General features: G+C 45.6%; 1 protein-coding gene and 1 non-coding gene across 4 annotated transcripts; both read right to left on the reverse strand.

Annotated features, from left to right (window-relative positions):
- Positions 1-2,293: 2,293 nt before the first annotated feature.
- Positions 2,294-2,365, reverse strand: trnae-cuc (transfer RNA glutamic acid (anticodon CUC)). Its single transcript has one exon. It is a non-coding gene; the product is annotated as a tRNA-Glu (tRNA).
- Positions 2,366-9,635: 7,270 nt separating this feature from the next.
- Positions 9,636-18,488, reverse strand: LOC148143833 (uncharacterized). 3 transcript variants are annotated; one of them, XM_087974479.1, is made up of 2 exons: positions 18,390-18,488; positions 9,636-12,376 (listed from the first exon to the last, which is right to left on the reverse strand). In XM_087974479.1, the coding sequence occupies exon 2, from the start codon at positions 12,001-12,003 to the stop codon at positions 10,867-10,869; it is 1,137 nt and encodes a 378-aa protein (XP_087830605.1). In that variant the 5' UTR covers positions 12,004-12,376; positions 18,390-18,488; the 3' UTR covers positions 9,636-10,866. The 3 variants fall into 3 exon arrangements, with proteins under 3 accessions (XP_087830605.1, XP_087830607.1, XP_087830606.1); XM_087974481.1 differs by lacking the exon at positions 18,390-18,488 and adding an exon at positions 13,091-13,139; XM_087974480.1 differs by lacking the exon at positions 18,390-18,488 and adding an exon at positions 13,005-13,127.
- Positions 18,489-19,473: the final 985 nt, after the last annotated feature.

Below are 19,473 nucleotides of genomic sequence, written 5' to 3' on the forward strand. Positions count from 1 at the left end.
ATGGCAGAGAAGACTTGACGGGCCGAATGGACTAACTTCTGCTCCGATGGTCTTGCGGTCTTAGGTTTCTCTGGAACATTTCATTGGCAATGTGCAGTCCCTGGCTCAATGAGCAGCAGTGTCCATTGAAAGCAAAGCTCATAGTATCGTAGAACTCCTACAATGTGGAACCAGGACCTTCAGCCCAACACATCTGCACTGATCTTCCGAAGAGTAACCTACTCAGATCCATTTTTCTACCCTCCGTATATTGCATACAGACCCCCTAGGGTGGAATTGATCCTGGGTTCCGGTGCCATGAGGCAGCAGTGCTAACCCTGAGGCACCATGGGGTTGTGGTTGTGGGGTGTAGGGGAGGCACTGGCAGTCCAGCAGAAAACAAAAACAGCCCACCTACTCTCCCACTGCACCCACTGTCAGAACTGGCAGAGGTTCAGTCCTGGGGTGTGACCGAAGGCAGCGTCACCAGTGGGATCTGATTGCTGGGAGCGCTGGTGCCCCCGCTGGTGCTTCCGCAAGTTGCAGGAAAACATGAACCTCTTCCCACAGTCGTGCCAGCTGAAGGGCCTCTCCACGGTGTGAACGGACTGGTGCCTCAGCAGGGCTGAGGAATTGCTGAAGGCCTTCCTGCACTTAGGGCAACTGAACGACCTCTCCCCAATGTGGACCCACCAATGGGCCAGCAGGTCGGAGGAAAGAGCAAAGCCCTTCCTGCACTGTGACATCTGGGCAGAAGAATGGCCTCTCCTCGGTGTGGACCCACTGGTGTCTCAGCAGGTGGGAAGAACTGCTGAAGGCCATCTCGCACTTGGGGCCGGAGAACGGCCTTCCCCGGTGTGGACCAACTGGTGCGTCAGCAGGGCAGAGGAATCACTGAAGGCCTTCCCGCACTCAGGGCAGCAGAAGGGCCTCTTCCCCTCTGCAGAACCATTGTGCTTCAGAACCCTTTCAAATTTCACAATATGCTTCTGATAGGAGGGAGACCAGAATTGCACACAATATTCCAAAAGTGGTCTAACCAATGTCCTATACAGCCACAACATAACTTCCCAACTCCAATACTCAGTCAGAGGATTGTGAAAACTTACAAACCCTACAAAAAACAAACAGGAAAGAATGGAGGGACAAACCGAATTTTTGAGAGTCAGCTTGGAAGCATCAATGAGAAATCGGCGGACTGGGTTTATTGGGTACCCGTTCTCCTTAAATACACTATATACGTATTTCTCTTCTGCTCTTCGTAGTTTCTCTGTGCTGCAGTGTGTAGTGGCTCGTTGATATAATGTCCTGATGCAGCTTAGTTTGTGGGTGTTGGGTTGATTGTTTCTATGGTTTCGCACTTGGTTTGTGTGTGTTGTTTTTCTGTCAACGTTAGTTTGAAGTTCCCTATTGACTGTTCGCTCTACTGTGACATCTAAGAATGGCACTTTGTTGTTCTCCTCCTCTTCAAACCAGGAGCCCCCTTCAGGCCACAGTCTCACTACTTGGAACACCAATATACAGACTAGTCAAAGGCTTCCACTGAAGACTAAAACACCAAGTCGAAGATTCACGTCACTCCATTACTCCATCCAAGAATTCCTGAACACCAAAGACACCAAGATCGAAGATGATGGAATAATGTTGTGCTTTGGCATAACAGCCCTGTTCACATCCATTAACATCAACGTGACCAAAGAAAACTGAAGACACTACTCGAAGAACCAAAGTCACAAACACAGCACCAACTTCATCAGCAAAGATAGCACTATCCAGCTCGTGGAACTGTGCCTTACCACCCACTTCATATTCAGTAACAAGCCCTACAAACAAATCAACGGAACACCCATGAAACCACCAGTGTCAGGATTCCTAGCAGAAGCAATAATGCAGAGGCTCAAACCAACAGCCCTTCCAACGATCCAACCCAAACTTTGGGTCCGCTACAGTGATGACACTTTTGTCATCAAAAAATGAAACAAATTAGAGGAAACCAACAACACCATCAACAATCTCCTTACTGGCATAAAATTCACAAAAGAGGAGAACAACAACAAAGTGCCATTTCTCGATGTCACAGCAGAGCGAACAGTCAATGGTAAATTCAAAACAGCGTCTACAGGAAAACAACGCACGCGAACCAAGAACTTAACTACAGAAGCAATCATCCCAACACATACAAACAAATCTGAATCAGGACACTATTTCAACGAGACACGACACACTGGAGCACCCAGGAACTTCGAAGACCAATCAATAACTGTACAGCGCATTTAAGAAGAACGGGTCGCCAACAGACCCCACAGAAAATTGCTTCCCTGACCGGGAATCGAACCCGGGCCGCGGCGGTGAGAGCGCCGAATCCTAACCACTAGACCACCAGGGAGATGTCGATGCATGGTGTCAGATCTGCTAGAAATGACTTACCTGCCCGAAAATCGAACCTGAGCCGCGGTATTTCGAAGGCTTTCACCTGTGCATCCACCAATATCATTTCTTGTATCCATTGCTCCCGGTGCGGTCTCCTCTACATTGGGGAGACTGGAGACTCCTCGCAGAGTCAAGTCACAGCGCTGAGGGAACATCTCCAGGACACCCGCACCAATCAACCCCATCGCCTTATGGCCCAACATTTCAACACCCCCCCCCCCCCCCCCCCCCTTCACCACTCTGCCGAGGACATGCAGGTCCTGGGCCTTCTCCATCGCCGCTCCCTCCCCACCCGATGCATGGAGGAAGAACGCCGCATCTTCCGCCTCGGATACATTCAACCCCCAGGACATCAAGGTGGACTTCACCAGTTTCCTCATTTCCCCTCCCCCCACCTTACCTCAGTTCCAACCTTACAGCTGACCTGTCCTACCTGCCAATCTCCCTGACCACCTATCCGCTCCACCCCCCTCTCTGACCTGCCACCTCCATCCCCACCCCCATTCACCTATTGTACTCTTTGCTACCTTCTGCTCAGCTCCCCCCCCCCCCCCCCACACCAATTTATCTCTCCACCCTGGAGGCGTCCTGCCTCTATTCCTGATGAAGGGCTTTTGCCCGAAACGGCGATTTTCCTGCTCCTCGGAAGCTGTTTGACCTGCTGTGCTTTTCCAGCACCACTCTGATCTAAACTCTGGTTTCCAGCATCTGCAGTCCTCACTTTTGCCGAACCAATAAACCCAGTGTGCCGATTTCACATCAACAAATTGACACAAGCAGACACAACGTGTGCAGAAACCCTAGCCACATTACTTTACATTAAAGACATCTGTGAAATGATGTCCAGACAACTCAACCCTCTCAGCATCATGGTAGCCCACAAACCTACCAATACACTTAAACAGCGGCTAATGAACCTGAAATACCCGATACAAACAACCCGCAAACGAATGTTATTTACAAAATACCATACAAGGAAATATATACATGAATTCTGCCGCACAGTTCTCTGTGGCAAGAAATGCTGGGATGAGATAAGGAAGATTTTTTTCAGCCAAAACGAATCGGCACTGACTGGACAGCCATTTAAAATCAACGCTGTCAGGCCAGGATGGAAGATCCAAAGGGATGAACAGCTTTCATATTTCCTGAAGATTTACAAAACTGAGACTGGGTTTTGGTGTTTGTTCCCTTTCCACTCCCAGGAGCCGCAGTGGTTGGGGCGGTGAGTTGGGGAAAGTGAAATGTGTCCATGAGCAGCGTGTGGGGCTCTTTCAGCTTCCCCTCCTCTGACAGCGCTGTGACGTGACTCTGATGTTCTCAGGGACACTTACTGACGCGAGACAGTGAAAAGAGTCTCGTTCCTGCAGATCGGGAATTCAAACCGTATGCCGGCTTCAGGACAATGAGAAAGATTAATTGGGGTGTGTGAAGAAGCTGTGAGCTGCATTTCAAACAGGTAGGTGGAGTCAGATGCGTCATCCATTGCGCCCCCATGCTGCAGAGTTCTGACGTTAACACGGACATGCGCAGCAATGGGAACATTCACAAGGTGAACAGCCAAAGATAATCACCATCACTGCTTCTTCCATTGTCCCAACTTTGTGAAGCAGGATCTTGCATTGGGAAATAAAACACATTAATCCTCAGGTGCCTGCTTCATTTCGATCACGATTTAAAGCCCCTCACTGTTCTAGTCTCATTTCCAAACTCTTGGCTCATCGCCTCAAAAGCAGCTCTGTGGATATCTGCTTGTTCCACCCTAGCTGTATCCTTTACCTGGTCTCACCAACAGGTGACTCCAAAACCACAGCAGTCTTGTTGACTCTCTACTGCCCCACCTCTCCAACCACCCTCCCCCAGCAGATGGGCTAGGAGAATCTTACATGGAGACAGGGTCTGGGTTGAAATTGCTGACTGAGGCAACACTTCCTCTGGATTGAGGTTGTACCAAGGATCCAATTACAAAGGGACAACTTGGTGGTTACCAATAGTAAAGGAAGTGAGGTGGGATGGTGTTTGCGCGCTTTGACCTAGAGTTGTTTAAAAAGCAGCTACGTTTTCCATGCCTTTTTACTGGGGGGAATCTGAAGCTGTAACAAAGTTGTCACAATAAAGGTTACCTGAACTTATCGCCGGGCTCAAGCTCTCATTAAAAGCTTTGAGCTCCAAGAGGTTTTTGTTTTAAAGCTGCTCATTTCTTTCAGCCTTCTGCACGAAATTTCCAATGTTGTGTATCAGATGGAGCAGTGAATGAGGAGCTAGTATTGTTAGAAATTGTAAACTTTTCAGGACTGCAGGTAATGTGTTGTTACATCAGCATTTTAAAGTTTACTGGCAGCACTGGGCGATGTGGGCTGTATTCACTAGAAACAATGTGGAGTAGCTGGTATTGGACTGGGGTGTACAAAGTTAAAATTCACACAACACCAGGTTATAATCCAACAGGTTTATTTGGAAGCACTTGCTTTCAGAACGCTGCTCCTTCGTCGGTTAGCTGAGAGGTATGAATAAAAGTGACGGCTTGCATTTTCTTAAAACAAGGAAGGGCAGGACTTGTACAGTTAATGGTAGGGCCCTGCATCATGTTGTGAAACAGAGAAACATTGAGGTGGAGGGGCATTCAGATACATAGTTCTTTGAAAGTTGCATCATTGGTGGACAGGGTGGTTAAGAAGGCATTTAGCACCATTGCATTTATTGTTCCCCCCACTGCGTATAGGAGTTGGCCCATCATGTTGAGGTTGTACAGGATGTTGGTGAGGCCACTTCTAGAGTACTGAGTACACTTCTGGTCACTCTGTTACTGGAAGAATACTGTGCTGTACATCTCTATGACTCTATAAAAGATCCATTACAAATTTGATGGACCAAACAATTGCCTTTTGAGAGAGATAAACGAGAGGATCAATATTTAAGTAAACTTCCAATTTTTGTTCTCCTGCCAAAGTCTCTGTTTTGTCGGGGACAGGGTAAGCCAGTAGACCTTGCAACTCAACCTCATCTTGTCCTCACCCAATATTTAAGGAAAATAAGGGATGATGAAAAATACCGGCTTTGCCAGTGATGCTCACAGTCCATGAACAAATAAAACAGATTATGGTGCTGCCATCACTGCATGTGTCAGAATTAAGTGATCAGAAAAATTCTGAACTCACACTACACACAGTTTGTGCACAATGCCATCATGTCTACTAATTCTGATCATTTCAATTGATATTCAGTCTGTACCAAATTCAGAGCAGCCACGGTTTATGTTTCATTGGCAATTCTACATGTTGACTTTCTATTATCACAATCTCTTTGACGTTGTTATATGTATTTAATCTTTAGATTGGTTGTGTCTTTAATTGTGAAACAGACTGAAAATTCACAACTTCACCAAATGCCAAAACGTTTTTATTTAGGATGTTTGGGCACTAGCACTGACAAATAAAATATCAAAGAAATACAAAGTTATCAAGAGAGATACATATCTTGTTTAATCAAATACATTGGCAGTGCAGAGAATTTCAACAAAGTGCAATAAATATTCACTTTGTACCCCTTACTCAACTCATTCAAGAATTTCAAATTGAGCTTGAGGTAATTCAAGAGAAAATGGCAACATTCGTTTGTTAATACACTCACCATAAACTCTGATAAAAATAATCTTTCAAAGTCACAATGTTTAATCCCAAACAGAGCAATTAAGTGCAAAGTTACTTTCAACCATTTAATAAAACATTGCAAATTTTATTTCCTATGAAAAACAATTTTATAGTTTTGATAAGATCTTTACAAATATATTAAACAAAATAGCTTTCCTGGGTGTTAATATTGACAACAGTTATGCAGCTATTATTTGGCAATTGACCAACTAATTGAAATAATTTCAGAATAAATTAGCTGCTTCATTATAATACATTAAGATATTTTAATAAAGTCATGAAAAGGAAATCTTTAACACAAAATTAAATAAAATACAAAACCATCTTACAGAATTCAATTCAAATCATATCTGTTGAATCACAAAAAGATGATGCTCAATGTACCAATGACAGACAATCACTGGTAATGAAGGAAAAACATTGTGAAGAACATATATATCTCAATTATATCTTAAATGAATATCTACTTTGTCTTGGACAACAATGACTGAAAGTTTTTTTGGCAAATTGAAAACTACAATAGCAAAGCTTTAGAAAATCCATCACTGAACCCAACCTTCAATCAATGTTTTTTTCAGGAAATCCTTTTCAGATTTCAGGCTTCTCCAGCTACAATTAGCACGAAGGGAAAGGATGAGCAATAGCAATATCTTGGCTCTCACCCAAGTATTCTCTGAAGAAAAAAAAATGCATCTGGATGGGGACATGAATAAGGAAGGAATCAGAGGGATATCGGCCAAATGCTGGCAAATAGGTCACTAGGTTACTTTAGGATATCTGGTTGGCCTGGACTGAAGGGTTTGTTTCTATGTGCTCATTACAGATACTCCTCTTCTGTGATCCCCAATCATCTCCCCATACCAGCTGTACTTTTCATGAAATAATTTGACAATTGTTGACTTCTATCAACCTCTTCGATCCTGAGAAATGTCCTCTCTCTGCAAAATGTGGTTCACGTTGGCAAGTTCAATCCTCCTCCGGTCCTCAGGAACGCACTTTATAATGTGCAACGTTCTCAATAGCTGTTTAACATTCAATGGGGAAACTATTTTCAGTCCAACAGTTAGACAGAATTTCTCTGAAATGTTTATAGCAAATGCACTGCTCCCACGAGAGCTCGTGGGGCCACAGTTAAAATGCTTTTAACAGCCTTTTCTTTAAATTTCCCTGCCTTCCCAGGATAGAAATTTTCTCCCAAAAAATCCAGCAGTAAAATGATTATGGAGCCATCAGTAAAAATGTCTCAGTTGGCTTATCCAAGGTTAGAAATGGAAGAACATCTCTCTTCAAGGTTACAGCTCAATTTGCTCTTTCAGCGTTCCTTGAAATTAAGGTGTTCCATCATAGTGTTTAATTATGATCCATTAAAAGCAGTATCTACTCTCATCTGAGTGCAGAACCAACTCAACTGACTGAACAAGCAAAATAGCTTTTCTGTATGCACTTTAGATGTGACATCCTCTCCCTCTCTCTCTCTGTTGACCCAACAGGATTACCAGGGCTATCGAGTAACGATTGCTGATCTACAGTTTGCTTCTGCTGGTTAACATAAGCATTTAATAACTGCCAGTCTGGTCATCCCCAAAGTCAAAGAACAGACTGTTCACCTGTGCCTGAGCAGAGGATAAATTTCACTTGGAACAGATCACAAAATGACAACTGTGACCAGTCCCACAACTTACGAGTTTCCATGGACAAAGTTAAAAATCACACAACACCAGGTTATAATCCAACAGATTTGTTTGGAAGCACTAGCTTTTGGAGCACGGCTCCTTCATCAGGTGGTTGTGGAGAATGAGATCATGGTCACGGAATTTATAGCCAAAGGAGTCAAGCATTATGGAAATGTGATATATTAAACAATTTTAGATTAAATCTTTCATCTTTTAGAATGGGTTTCTGCTCTTTGGTATGTTAATCCCAGAATTTGGTTTTAATTACCTTCTCAAAAATGCCATTGAAATGCAGAGCTTTTTGAACAGAGGTGTGAATTCTGTTTGTGTCCCAATGTCCAGTCAGACTGACATTTTTCTTAGAAAAGCTCTGTACTTAAATTACATTCTTGAGAAGGTAAATTATAAATTAGGGTGGATTGGCAGTGCTAAATTACCCACAGTGCCCAGAGATGTGCAGTTTAGGGTGGATTAGCCATGGAAAATATGGAGTAAGGGGGTGTGTATGGATGGGTAGCAATATGGAGGGCCAATGTGGAATAGATGGGCCGAATGGCCTGCTTTCACATTGTCAGGATTCTGTGACCCTCCTCAACAAAGGCACATTTTATCTGCATCTATTCTGTCAAGCCCCTTTCAGAATTCTACTGGTTTCAATAAGATCACTTCTGATTCAGAGAGATATGCAGCACAGAAACAGACTCTTTGGTTCAAATCATCCATGGATTCTCAAACCGAACTCGTCCCACTTGCCTGTATTTGGCCCATATCCTCTAAACCTTTCTTTTCATGTACCCATCCAAATGTCATTTAAACGCTGTAGCTGTCCCTGCATCTCCCACTTCCTCAGCAAGTTCATTCCTCATGTAAACCACTCTCTGTCAAAACGTTGCTCCTCAGGTTCCTTTTACACCTCTCTTTACACCTTAAAAAAAATGCCTCCTACCTTTGAGCTCCCCTGCACTAAGAAGACCCTTTCTATTCACCTTACCTCCACTCCATGATTTTATAAGTTTCAACGAGCGCACCCCTCAACCTCCTGTGTTCTAGTGAAAAAAGTCCCCTCCTTGCAACTGAAACCCTCCAGTCCTGGTAAATCTTTACCAAACCATCTCTAATAGTATTCTTCCTGTTGTGGTTCTGTTCGCCGAGCTGGGAATTTGTGTTGCAGACGTTTCATCCCCTGTCTACGTGACATCCACAGTGCTTGGGAGCCTCCTGTGAAGTGCTTCTGTGATGTTTCCTCCGGCATTTATTGTGGTTTGTCTCTGCTGCTTCTGGCAGCTGGAACTGACAACCGGAAGTGGCAGAGACAAACCACAATAAATGCCAGAGGAAACACCACAAAAGCACTTCACAGGAGGCTCCCAAGCGTCGAGGATGTCACCTAGACAGGGGACGAAACGTCTGCAACAAAAACTTCCAGCTCGGCGAACAGAACCACAACAACGAGCACCCGAGCTACAAATCTTCTCCCAAACTTTGAAGTATTCTTCCTCTTACAGGGTCACCCAGAGCTGTACCCGGAAAGTGGCCTCACCAACATTCTGTACCTCAACAAGATGTCCCAACTCAATGGTGTGAACAGTGGAGGCAATGCTGCTGAATGCCTTCTTAACCACCCTGTCTAGCAGTGATACAACTTTCAAAGAACTATGTACCTTAAATTCCCCCATGTCTCTGTTTTACAACATGACCCAGGGCCCTACCGTTAACTGTACAAGTCCTGCCCTTCTTTTAGCAAAACACAACTGCTCGCTTTTATTCATACCGCTCTCATACACACGCTCTCTCTCTCAGTCATATACATGTACACACACCCCCACCCCCCCAAACACTCTCACAGGCTTATACTCCATCACACTCACATTTTACCAAATGTTCACACAATCTTATGCACACTCGCATGCACACAATCACACTCTCTCATGCACACACAACTCTATGGAGTGAATTGTATTGGCAGAATTATATTTGTAGATAGATACAATTTTGCTCAAAAAGCACAGAATCTGCAGGCAGTCAATGCAGCCAATCAATCCATGTAATATTTTATAAATTCCTATTGGAAATAGAACCAGTCCGATTCAAGATTGGGATACTGCAACCCATTCTAAAAGATGAATGGCTTAACAGCACTCTAGGTTTGTTCAATATATCCTATTAGTTGCATGACACTGATTTTTGCAATAAAATATGTGTCTTATGATCTTGCTCTACAGCTACCTGATGAAGGAGCAGCGCTCTAAAAGTTAGTGCTTCCAAAGAAACCAGTTGGACTATAACCTGGTGTTGTGTGATTTTTAACTTTATCCACCCCAGTCCAATGCTGGCATCTCCACATCATATCTCGTTAACACAGCCCACACCTTGGTGCCGCCAGTAAGCTTTACAATGCTGATGAAACGACGCACTCTACACTCCTGAAAAATTTACAATTTCTAACGATACCAGCTACTCATTCACTGCTCCATCTGACACACGACATTGGAAACTTAGTGCAGGAGGCTGAAAGAAATGAGCAGCTTTAAAACAAAAACCTGTTGGAGCTCAAAGCTTTCAGAGTCTGAGCCCAGCAGTAAGTTCAGGTTACCTTTATTGCGACTCAAGTTTGTTACAGCTCCAGATCACCTCAGCAAAAAGGTGTTGAAAAAGTAGCTGCTTTTTAAACAGCTCAAGGTCAAAGCACCCCACCCCACTTTGTAATTGGATCCTTGGTACAGCCGTAACCCGGAGGAAGTATTGCCTCACTCAGCAATTTCAACCCAGACCCTGTATCCCAGTAAGTCTCTCCCCGCCCATCTGCCGGGAGGGAAAGAAGTGGGGGGAAGCAGATGGAGTCAACCACACTGCTGTCGGTCTGCAGCCACGTGTAGGCCAGACCAGGTAAAGGATGCAGCTGCGATGACTGAGTGAATCCTTCCCCACAACAGCAGTTTCCTTCCCTAAAAAGGACGTGACTGAATCAGAATGGGGCTTCCCCCCACCCCGCCCGATGGTTTCATTGTTAGATTCTGACCTCCAGATTTCTGACCGAATTCCAAATCCGCCATCTGCTGCGGTGGGATTCAAACCTGGGAGTTCCAGAACTGGGTTGGTAGCCCAGTCCATAATGGCACTCGACAGTCGCTCCTTCAATCCCCCTGCGATGGCACATGAACTCCTTGGTGCCTCCGCAGGGTGGCTGCCCGGGTAAAGCCCTTCCCACATTCGGGACAGCTAAAGGGCCTCTCCCCCGTGTGGACCCGCCGATGCTTCACCAGGGCGGAGGAATCGCTAAAGGCCTTCCCACATTCGGGACAGGGGAATGGTCTCTCTCCCGTGTGGACACGCTGGTGCTTCAGCAGGTCAGAGGAATTGCTGAAGGCCTTCCCACACTTGGGGCAGGGGAATGGCCTCTTCCCCGTGTGAACCCGCTGGTGTTTCAGTAGGGTGGAGGAATCGCTGAAGGCCTTCCCGCACTTGGGACAGATGAAGGGCTTCTGCCCGGTGTGGACCCGCTGGTGCGTGCGCAAGTTGCCCATCTGAGTGAATCCCTTCCCACACTCAGGGCAGCAGAAAGGCTTCTCACCTATGTGGATCCGCTGGTGGATCAGCAGGACCGACGCCTGGGTAAAGCCCTTCCCACACTCGGGGCAGCTGAAGGGCCTCTCCCCTGTGTGGACCCGCTGGTGCTTCAGCAGGGAGGAGGAATTGCTGAAGATCTTGCCGCACTCTGTGCAGGGGAAAGGCCTCTCCTGCGTGTGGACCCACTTGTGGGTCTGCAGGGCAGAGGAATCGTTGAAGGCCTTCCCACACTCAGGGCAGCTGAAAGGCTTCTCCCCAGTGTGGACCCGCTGGTGCATCCGCAACTTGCCCTCTTGAGTGAATCCCTCCCTGCACTCGGAACAAGGGAATGGCCTCTCCCCAGTGTGGACCCGCCAGTGGGTCATTAGGGTGGAGGAGGTGCTGAAGGCCTTCCCACACACAGTGCAGGAGAATGGCCTCTCCCCCGTGTGGACCCGCCTGTGGGTCTTCAGGTCAGAAGAATAGCTGAAGTCCTTCCCACAATCGGGGCAGCTGAAGGGCCTCTCCCCGGTGTGGACCCATCGGTGCCTCAGTAGGGCGGAGGAATTGCTGAAGGCCTTCCCACACCTGGGGCAGGTGAATGGCCTCTCTCCGGTGTGACTGCGCCAATGAATCTCCAGGGCAGATGGAGCACGGAAGCCTTTTCCGCAGTCGCCACACTTCCATGATTTCTCCACGGGGTGGGATTCCTCAGGTTTCTCCATGGCCGAAGCTTCAGCTGTACACAAATGCGTGTAGAGCCCCGCCTCACCGTGAATTCCTCTTTCCAGGCTGTACAACTGTTTCTGGCTCCACGCTCAGTGCGCTGCCAACAGTAGGGTCACTCACCCAGTCCCACTGATGCTGAAAATGTACTCAAACAGGAACCGAAAAGCTTTGCTCCTTCTCACAGAATCACAGTCAAACATTGTTGCAGTCAGACATTGACAACAAAGTGAGGACTGTAGTTACTGGACAGTCAGTGCTGGAAAAGCACAGCTGGTCAGACAGCATCTGAGGAGCAGGAGCGTCGACGTTTCAGGCATAAGCCCTTCATCTGTTAATTTTGAAACTTCCGTCCTCAGATCGCCAAATACTCTGTAAAAAGAGATTACAAAAGTCATCAGTGTCAGTCCAGGGTAGAAATTCAAAACAAGTATTTCTACTTTCTTTTCTTTAGTTATTCCACAAAATTGAAAGCACTATCTCGCTCTCTCTTTCTTGGTTCTCACACTAACGTCCCTGGGAAGTGGGGGGAAAGGAGACATCAAAGTATTAACACCGACACCAGAGAGAAACTGTACATACGTTAGTAGAAAGCCAGAGTCATAGAGATACACAGTACAGAAACAGACCCTTCGGTCAATCTCTTCCGTGCCAACCTGATACCCAAAATCAATCTAGTCCCATTTGTCAGTACTTAGCCCATATCCCTCTGAGCCCTTCCTATTCAAACACCCATCCAGATGCCAGCATCCACCATTTCCTCTGGCAGCTCATTCCTTACACACATCACATTCTGCATGAAAAAGTTGCCCCTTAGGTCCCTTTTAAATCTTCCCCCACCTTAAACCTATTACCTTCTGGTTCTGGACTCCCCCATCCCAAGGAAAAGCCCTTGTATATTTACCCTACTCATGCCCCTCATGCTTTTCTTGAAGTCTATAAGGTCACCCCTAAGTCTCTGGCACAGGAGGGAAAACAGCCCCATCCCATCCCTCCTCACCCGGGTAATTAAGACACATTCCTGAGTTTGCAGAGTCTGCCCCCTCCCTGGAATCACTCCAGTTGCTCCAAGTGAACAGATTTTACCCCCACTCCCTCCCAGGATGGAGGGTTGCCCAGAGGGAGGGAGTTTCACTCTGAAACGGACAGGGCCACTTCCGCGTTATGACGTCATAGATGAATCGAGGGGGCGGGGAAAGGCCGACAACAGCTCTGCGCACTGCGCCTGCGCAGCTCTGCAGTTTGCAATTGGGTAATCCCTTCCTTTCAGAGAATTCCCAGAGTGTGGAAGCAGGCCACTCGGCCCAAGGAGTCCATACCGACCCTCCGAAGGGTAACCCACCTACACCCATCCCCCTATTGCCCTGACTAATGCACATCCCTGAGCACTATGAGTAATTTAGCTTGGCCAATCCAACCTAACCTGGACAAAGTTAAAAATCAAACACCCAACAGGTTGATTTGGAAGGACTGGTGTTAACAGCGCTGCTCCTTCATCAGGTGGTTGTGGAGAATAAGATCATAAGGCACAGAATTCATGGAAAAACATTACAGTGTCCTGCCACTGAAATGATATATTGAACAGACCTGGATTAAGTCTTTCATCGTTTAGAATGGGTTGCAGGTATCAATAATATGTAAATCCTAGAACTTCCTGTCAGTTACGTGTGTGCATGCATGAGGGAGAGAAAAAGTCTCTTTCCGTGCTGTATATCTCTATGTCTGTATGATAACAAATGCTTTATTTATGTTGGTGTAAATATTGTTGTAAATCATAGCTGGGTACTAATAGTTAGATGTAAAGGAGAGAGTATCCCTCAAGTAGGCAGCTCATTCTATAAGAATCCTGGGAAATCTCTATTTCTGGTTTACTTCCTAATGAACAAACATTTGGGGGGTAGCATGGTGGCTCAGTGGTTAGTACTGCTACCTCACAGCAATAGGGACCTGGGTTTGATTCTGTGTGGAGTTTGCACATTCTACCCGGGTCTGAGTGGGTTTCCACCGAGTGCTCCTGTTTCCTCCCACAGTCCAAAGTTGCGCAGGTCAGGTGAATTCGTCATGCTAAATTGCCCATAATGTTAGGTGCATTAGATAGGGGTAAATGTAGGGGAATGGGTCTGGGTGGGTTACTCTTTGGAGGGTCAGTGTGGACTTTTTGGGTGGAAGGGCCTGTTTCCATACTATAGGAATCTAATCTAATTAAGCACCTATATATTTAACTTTGTTTCATTTTTCTTGTTTGATTCCATGCTATGACTACACTCTTGTGTCTGATTGGTTTGAGAGACTGGGAGATTGTGGGTTGGGTCTCAATTCACTGAATGTTTTATTGTTCCAGAAGGTGTAAAGGGGTGGGGTCAAAGCTTCAGCAGAAATCCAGCAGAGCTGAGAGCAGACCCACATTTTACTCTGTTGGAACAGGAAAATCAACAGAGGACAGAGAAACCAGGACCTGAAATCCGAGCTGACACCAGATTACCCTGTGATCAGTGCTTTCATTAGCACCTCTCCCATTCTCTTACTTTCCATTTGACTACCCCCCTCAATTTTCAGGATCCAATCCTTGTCACTCTGAAGCCATGTCTCCATTAGGAGTCTCAGATCATAATTATTCTCTTCAATGTGTGCAGTCAATTCATTCGCTTTTGTTACAATGCAGCACACATTCAGACAAACCATTTTTAGTTTCCATTTTTGTGATCTTTAGAATCCAGTTTTGATTGCTGGTATATTTACTCTCCTTGTCCCTTTCTATCATTCTCTGATGTTAATTCTCCAGATCACGACATTGCTCACTGGCCTTGATTTGGATTGGCCAGGCTAAATTGCCCAAAGTGTCCAGGGATGTGCAGGTTAGGTGGGTTAGCCATGGGAAATGCAGGGTTATAGTTTCACAGTAATAGAAGCAGGAGTAGGCCATTGGCTCATCGAGCCTGCTCTGCCATTCATTAAGCTCATGGCTGACCTATCCATCGTCTCAGCTACTCCTACCTCCATTGTCCCAACTCCCCTTAATTCCCCTACCATTGCAAAAACCCATCCAACTGTGTCTTGAATATCCTTAATGAAGCTGCCTCTCCTGATTCCTTGGCAGAAAATTCCATAGATTCACTACGCTCCAGGAAAAGCAGTTCCTCCTCATCTCTGTCCTAAATCTATTCCCCCTATTGAGTCCGAGTCTCATCTACCAGCAGAAATGACTGATAGGGTAGGGCTTCATCCCCACAGTTCAATGAATTCTCACTTTCCAAGATGTATTCACTCATTCAGTTGCTGTCTCACAAATAAAAGATTTAATTGCAACTTCTTCTGTTCCCAGACAAGGCAAAACATCTTTGAAAGCTGCTCTGAAAGTCCAGTCTTCACAACCACACATCTGCTTTCACCGAAGATGATTAGAGTCATAAGCACAGAAACAGACTCTTCAACCCAACTCATCTGTGCCAACAAGAAATCCTAAATTAATCTAAATCATTTGCCAGCATTTGGCCCATATCCCCCTAAACTCTTCCACTTCATATTCCCATCCAGATGCCTTTGAAATTTTGTAGTAATTGTATCAGACTCCATCACCCTCTTTGAAAATGTTGCTCCTCTGGTCTCTTTTAAATCATTCCCTCTCACCTCAAACATATGCTGTCTAGTTTTGGACTCCCCTACCCTGGGTACTCATCCTATCCTGCCCCTTATAAACATCTATAAGGTCACCCCTCAACCTCCAGTGCTCCACGGAAAATTTTCACCGGCCTATTTAACCTCTTTCTGTGTCTTAAACACTCCAACTCTGGCAACAGCCTTGAAAAACCTTTCTGAACCCTTTCAAGGTTTCACAACTTCTTTCCTGTAGCAGGGAGACCAGAACTGAACACAGTATTCTAAAAGTGGCCTAACCAATGTCCTGTACAGCCACTCCATGACTTCATAAGACTCACTTTCAAGGAACCATGAACCTGCACTCCAAGATCTCTCTGTTCTGTGACACTCCCCTTCACTGTGCCAGTCCTGCCTGGATTGCTTGACCAAAATGCAACACCTCATATTTCTCTAAATTAAACTCCATCTGCCACTCCTCGGTCTATTGGCCCATCTGATCAATTCTAATTTACAGCAAACTCTTTTTCCTCTCTTATCCCCTGGAAGCTGAAAATCTCCATCCCACACACTCTCCCTCCAATCTTACTTTGCTGAACCTAATCCCTGCTTTACCTCATCCTGAAGGGTCTGGTTCATGCTGATTAACAGGTGGCACAAAGCTAGTTCCTTTTTTGACTAAAAGCTTTTCCCTGGCTCAAGGAGACTCTGTCCATGACTTTTTTCAGAGGTAATAAACCGGCCGGGTTCTGATCAGTCTGGTTTGAACAGAAATGAAACGGATTTTGAAAGGCCTTTTGTTTATATGTGAACAGGTGTGACTTCAGGCCAAAATGGTCATGTTTTAGAAGTGACCTGTATGAAGAAAGGGGAGTGAGCTGAGCAGTTTTAGTTCAGTATTGAACTGGTTGGCAGTTCAACAGGGAGCTATGTGGAAACTCTCTCTCTTTTCCGCTTCTCAACTTCAACCTATAAACATGTGTTCCATTTATACTGGTTTTCAAAGGGAGTTGGCTTATTGGGACTGTTGAGTACATTCAGAACAGCATAACTGAGTCTAGTTGGATAGGCTGAGTTCTGTAGGGTTTCCTTTATTCTGATCTTTGTGTTTCATTGTGTAATTTTGTGAATACATTTTTGTCTGTTTTAAAATCTAGTAGTCAACCGAGCTAACTCACTCCAGGTAATTTTCACTGTGCACTTACCAAATCAAATTGCAAAGTTAAGGTCTGGGGCTGCCTGCTTAAGAATATTTTGAGTGGTCTGGCTTAGTCCATAACACAGGCGCACACTCTCACTCAGGGGAGATATAATTGAAACATACAGAACATTGAAAGGCCTAAACAAAGTGGGCATTGGGAAGATGTTTCCATTGGTGGGAGAGACCAGAACCTGAAAGAGACTAGAAAAGGGAAGACCTTTTAGAAGGGAGATAAAGGAGAAACTTTTCAGCCAGAGAGTGGTGAATCTGTGGAATTTATTGCAACATGAGGCTGTGGAGGCGAGGTCACTGAGGGTATTTAAAACTGAGATAGATAGGTTCTTGAGTATCAAGAGGATCAAGGGTTACGGGGAGGAAGTGGGAGAATGAGGTTGAGAAACTTATCAACCACGGTTGTGTGGTATGAGCAGACCTGATGGGCTGAATGGCCTAATTTCTGCTCCTATGTTTTATGGTCTCTTGCTGTCTTGGACACAGTGAGAGAGAATTGGGAGCAGGAGTAGGCCATTTGGTCTTTTGAGCATGCACCAGCACTGAACAGATCATAACTGGATATGAATATACCTACATCTAAGTGTATAGGCTGGGACTTTTTTCACAGGAGCACAGGAAATTGAGAAGTTTATAAAACCAAGAGGGTTGTCAATGAGGTGAGTGGCTGGTGCTGTTTCCTTCAGATGGGGGTTTCAAGATTAGGGAGCAAACTTTTAAGGAGAGAGGAGAAAGATTTTAAAAAGACATGAGGAACACCATTTTTTGAAAGAGAGTAGTTTGTGTGTGAAATCAATGTCCTAAGGAAGTGGTAGATATAGGTACAGTAACAACATTTAAAAGACATTTGGATAAGTACATGAGTAGGAAAGGTTCAGAGGGATATGGGCCAAACTACATGAGACTAGTTTAGTTTGTGAATATATTCAGCATGGACTAGTTGGACTGAAGTGTCTGTTTCTGTGCTGTATGACTCTGTAACTGTTCTGTACTGGTCTTAAAATTATTATTTTTGCCTTCCCCCATCACCATCCACTTTTTTGTTGTTCAGAAATCAGATGAACGCAGGCTTGAATATATTCAATGGCTGCCTGATCACAGAAAGCAATCCCAACTTCTGAACTCTTGCTAATATACCACTTGCCTTGCTGATTGCCAGTCTGACAACTGGCAGTGACTGGTGTGGAAGGATGTTGAGGCCCCTTTGTACATCCACACATCATTCCTGACGAAGGGCTCGTGTCCAAATCACCAACAATCCTGGTTATCGGATACTGCCTGACCTGCTGTGCTTTTCCAGCACCACACTTTTCGACTCTAATCTCCAGCATGTACAGTGCTCACTTTGTCCACATCCCACTATATCACCATTTAAACAATGCACCTTTTTTCTGCATTTTCTTCCACAGCAAAGGCAAAATCATCACATTGTGGTAATGCGTTTGCCAATGAGGACACAGACCTGGACCAACGCTTGCAGAGTCTGTTCCCCCAACCCCCGATTCACCCCATTTCCTTTCAGTTGCTGCAAGTCAACAACTGAAGCTCAGAATTTAGAAAAGAGAGTGCCGTACTCACAGATGTTGGACAGAGGAAGGAGGTTGCAGTCTGGGGTGAAGTTCAATCTTTATTCAGAGAGAGAAGAGCAACAACAGCAACTTCCGAAACTCATGCTCCAACTTCCGCATTCAGACAATAGGGGCGCTCTGATTGGCAGGAGGACCAGTCTCTTTCCGGTCCTCCAGTGCTTCCTATTGGTCCATCAAAAGAAGGGCGCGAGCCGCGTGCGCGGACAGCGAGCAGCTGGCGCAGTTTTTTGCTGGCTCCGAGGAGCATGCGCAGTGCTTGCTGCCACAGAGACGCTGGAGACCCTGGGGGGTGGTATTACTGACAGATTTGAAGTGTCCAATTGCCAATAGGAGAAAAAAAGGCTGGAGCCACTTTCTTTTCCCCATCTGTGGCTCGACTTCTTAGTCCTTTTGCATTTGTTTGGCTGCTCAACTTTTGTATATCTTTTCCCCGGGGTCGGGGTCACGCAGAGAGTGGTGCGTAAATTGAATGAGCTGCCAGAGGAAGTGATACAATTACAACATTTATAAGGTATCTGGATAGGGACATGAATAGGAAGGTTTACAGGGATATGGGAAAAGTGCTGGCAAATGAGACTAGGTTAATTTAGGATATCTGGTTGGTCGGAACTGAAGGCTTTGTTTCTGTGCTCTACAATTCTATAATTCTTTTTTGACATCGTCTGAGCCAATTTCACAAGACTAGGAATCGGCCATTCACCCATTACTGGATCAGTGGTGCTGGAAGAGCACAGCAATTCAGGCAGCATCCGAGGACAGGCAAAATCGACGTTTCGGGCAAAAGCCCTTCATCAGGAATAAAGGCAGAGAGCCTGAAGCGTGGAGAGATAAGCTAGAGGACGGTGGGGGTGGGGAGAGAGTGGCCTCGAGTACAATAGGTCAGTGGGGAAGGAGATGAAGGTGATAGGTCAGGGAGGAGAGGGTGGAGTGGATAGGTGGAAAAGGAGCTGGGCAGGTCGGACAAGTCCGGACAGGTCAGGGGATCGAGTTGCTGGAGGTTAGAAGCTAGGATGAAGTGGGGGAAGGGGAAATGAGGAAACTGTTGAAATCCACATTGATGCCCTGGGGTTGAA

The sequence above is a fragment of the Chiloscyllium plagiosum genome, unplaced genomic scaffold (genome assembly GCF_037043375.1).
Source record: "Chiloscyllium plagiosum isolate Xiang-an unplaced genomic scaffold, Cpla_swu_hap1 HiC_scaffold_27, whole genome shotgun sequence".
Classification (NCBI taxonomy): domain Eukaryota; kingdom Metazoa; phylum Chordata; class Chondrichthyes; order Orectolobiformes; family Hemiscylliidae; genus Chiloscyllium; species Chiloscyllium plagiosum.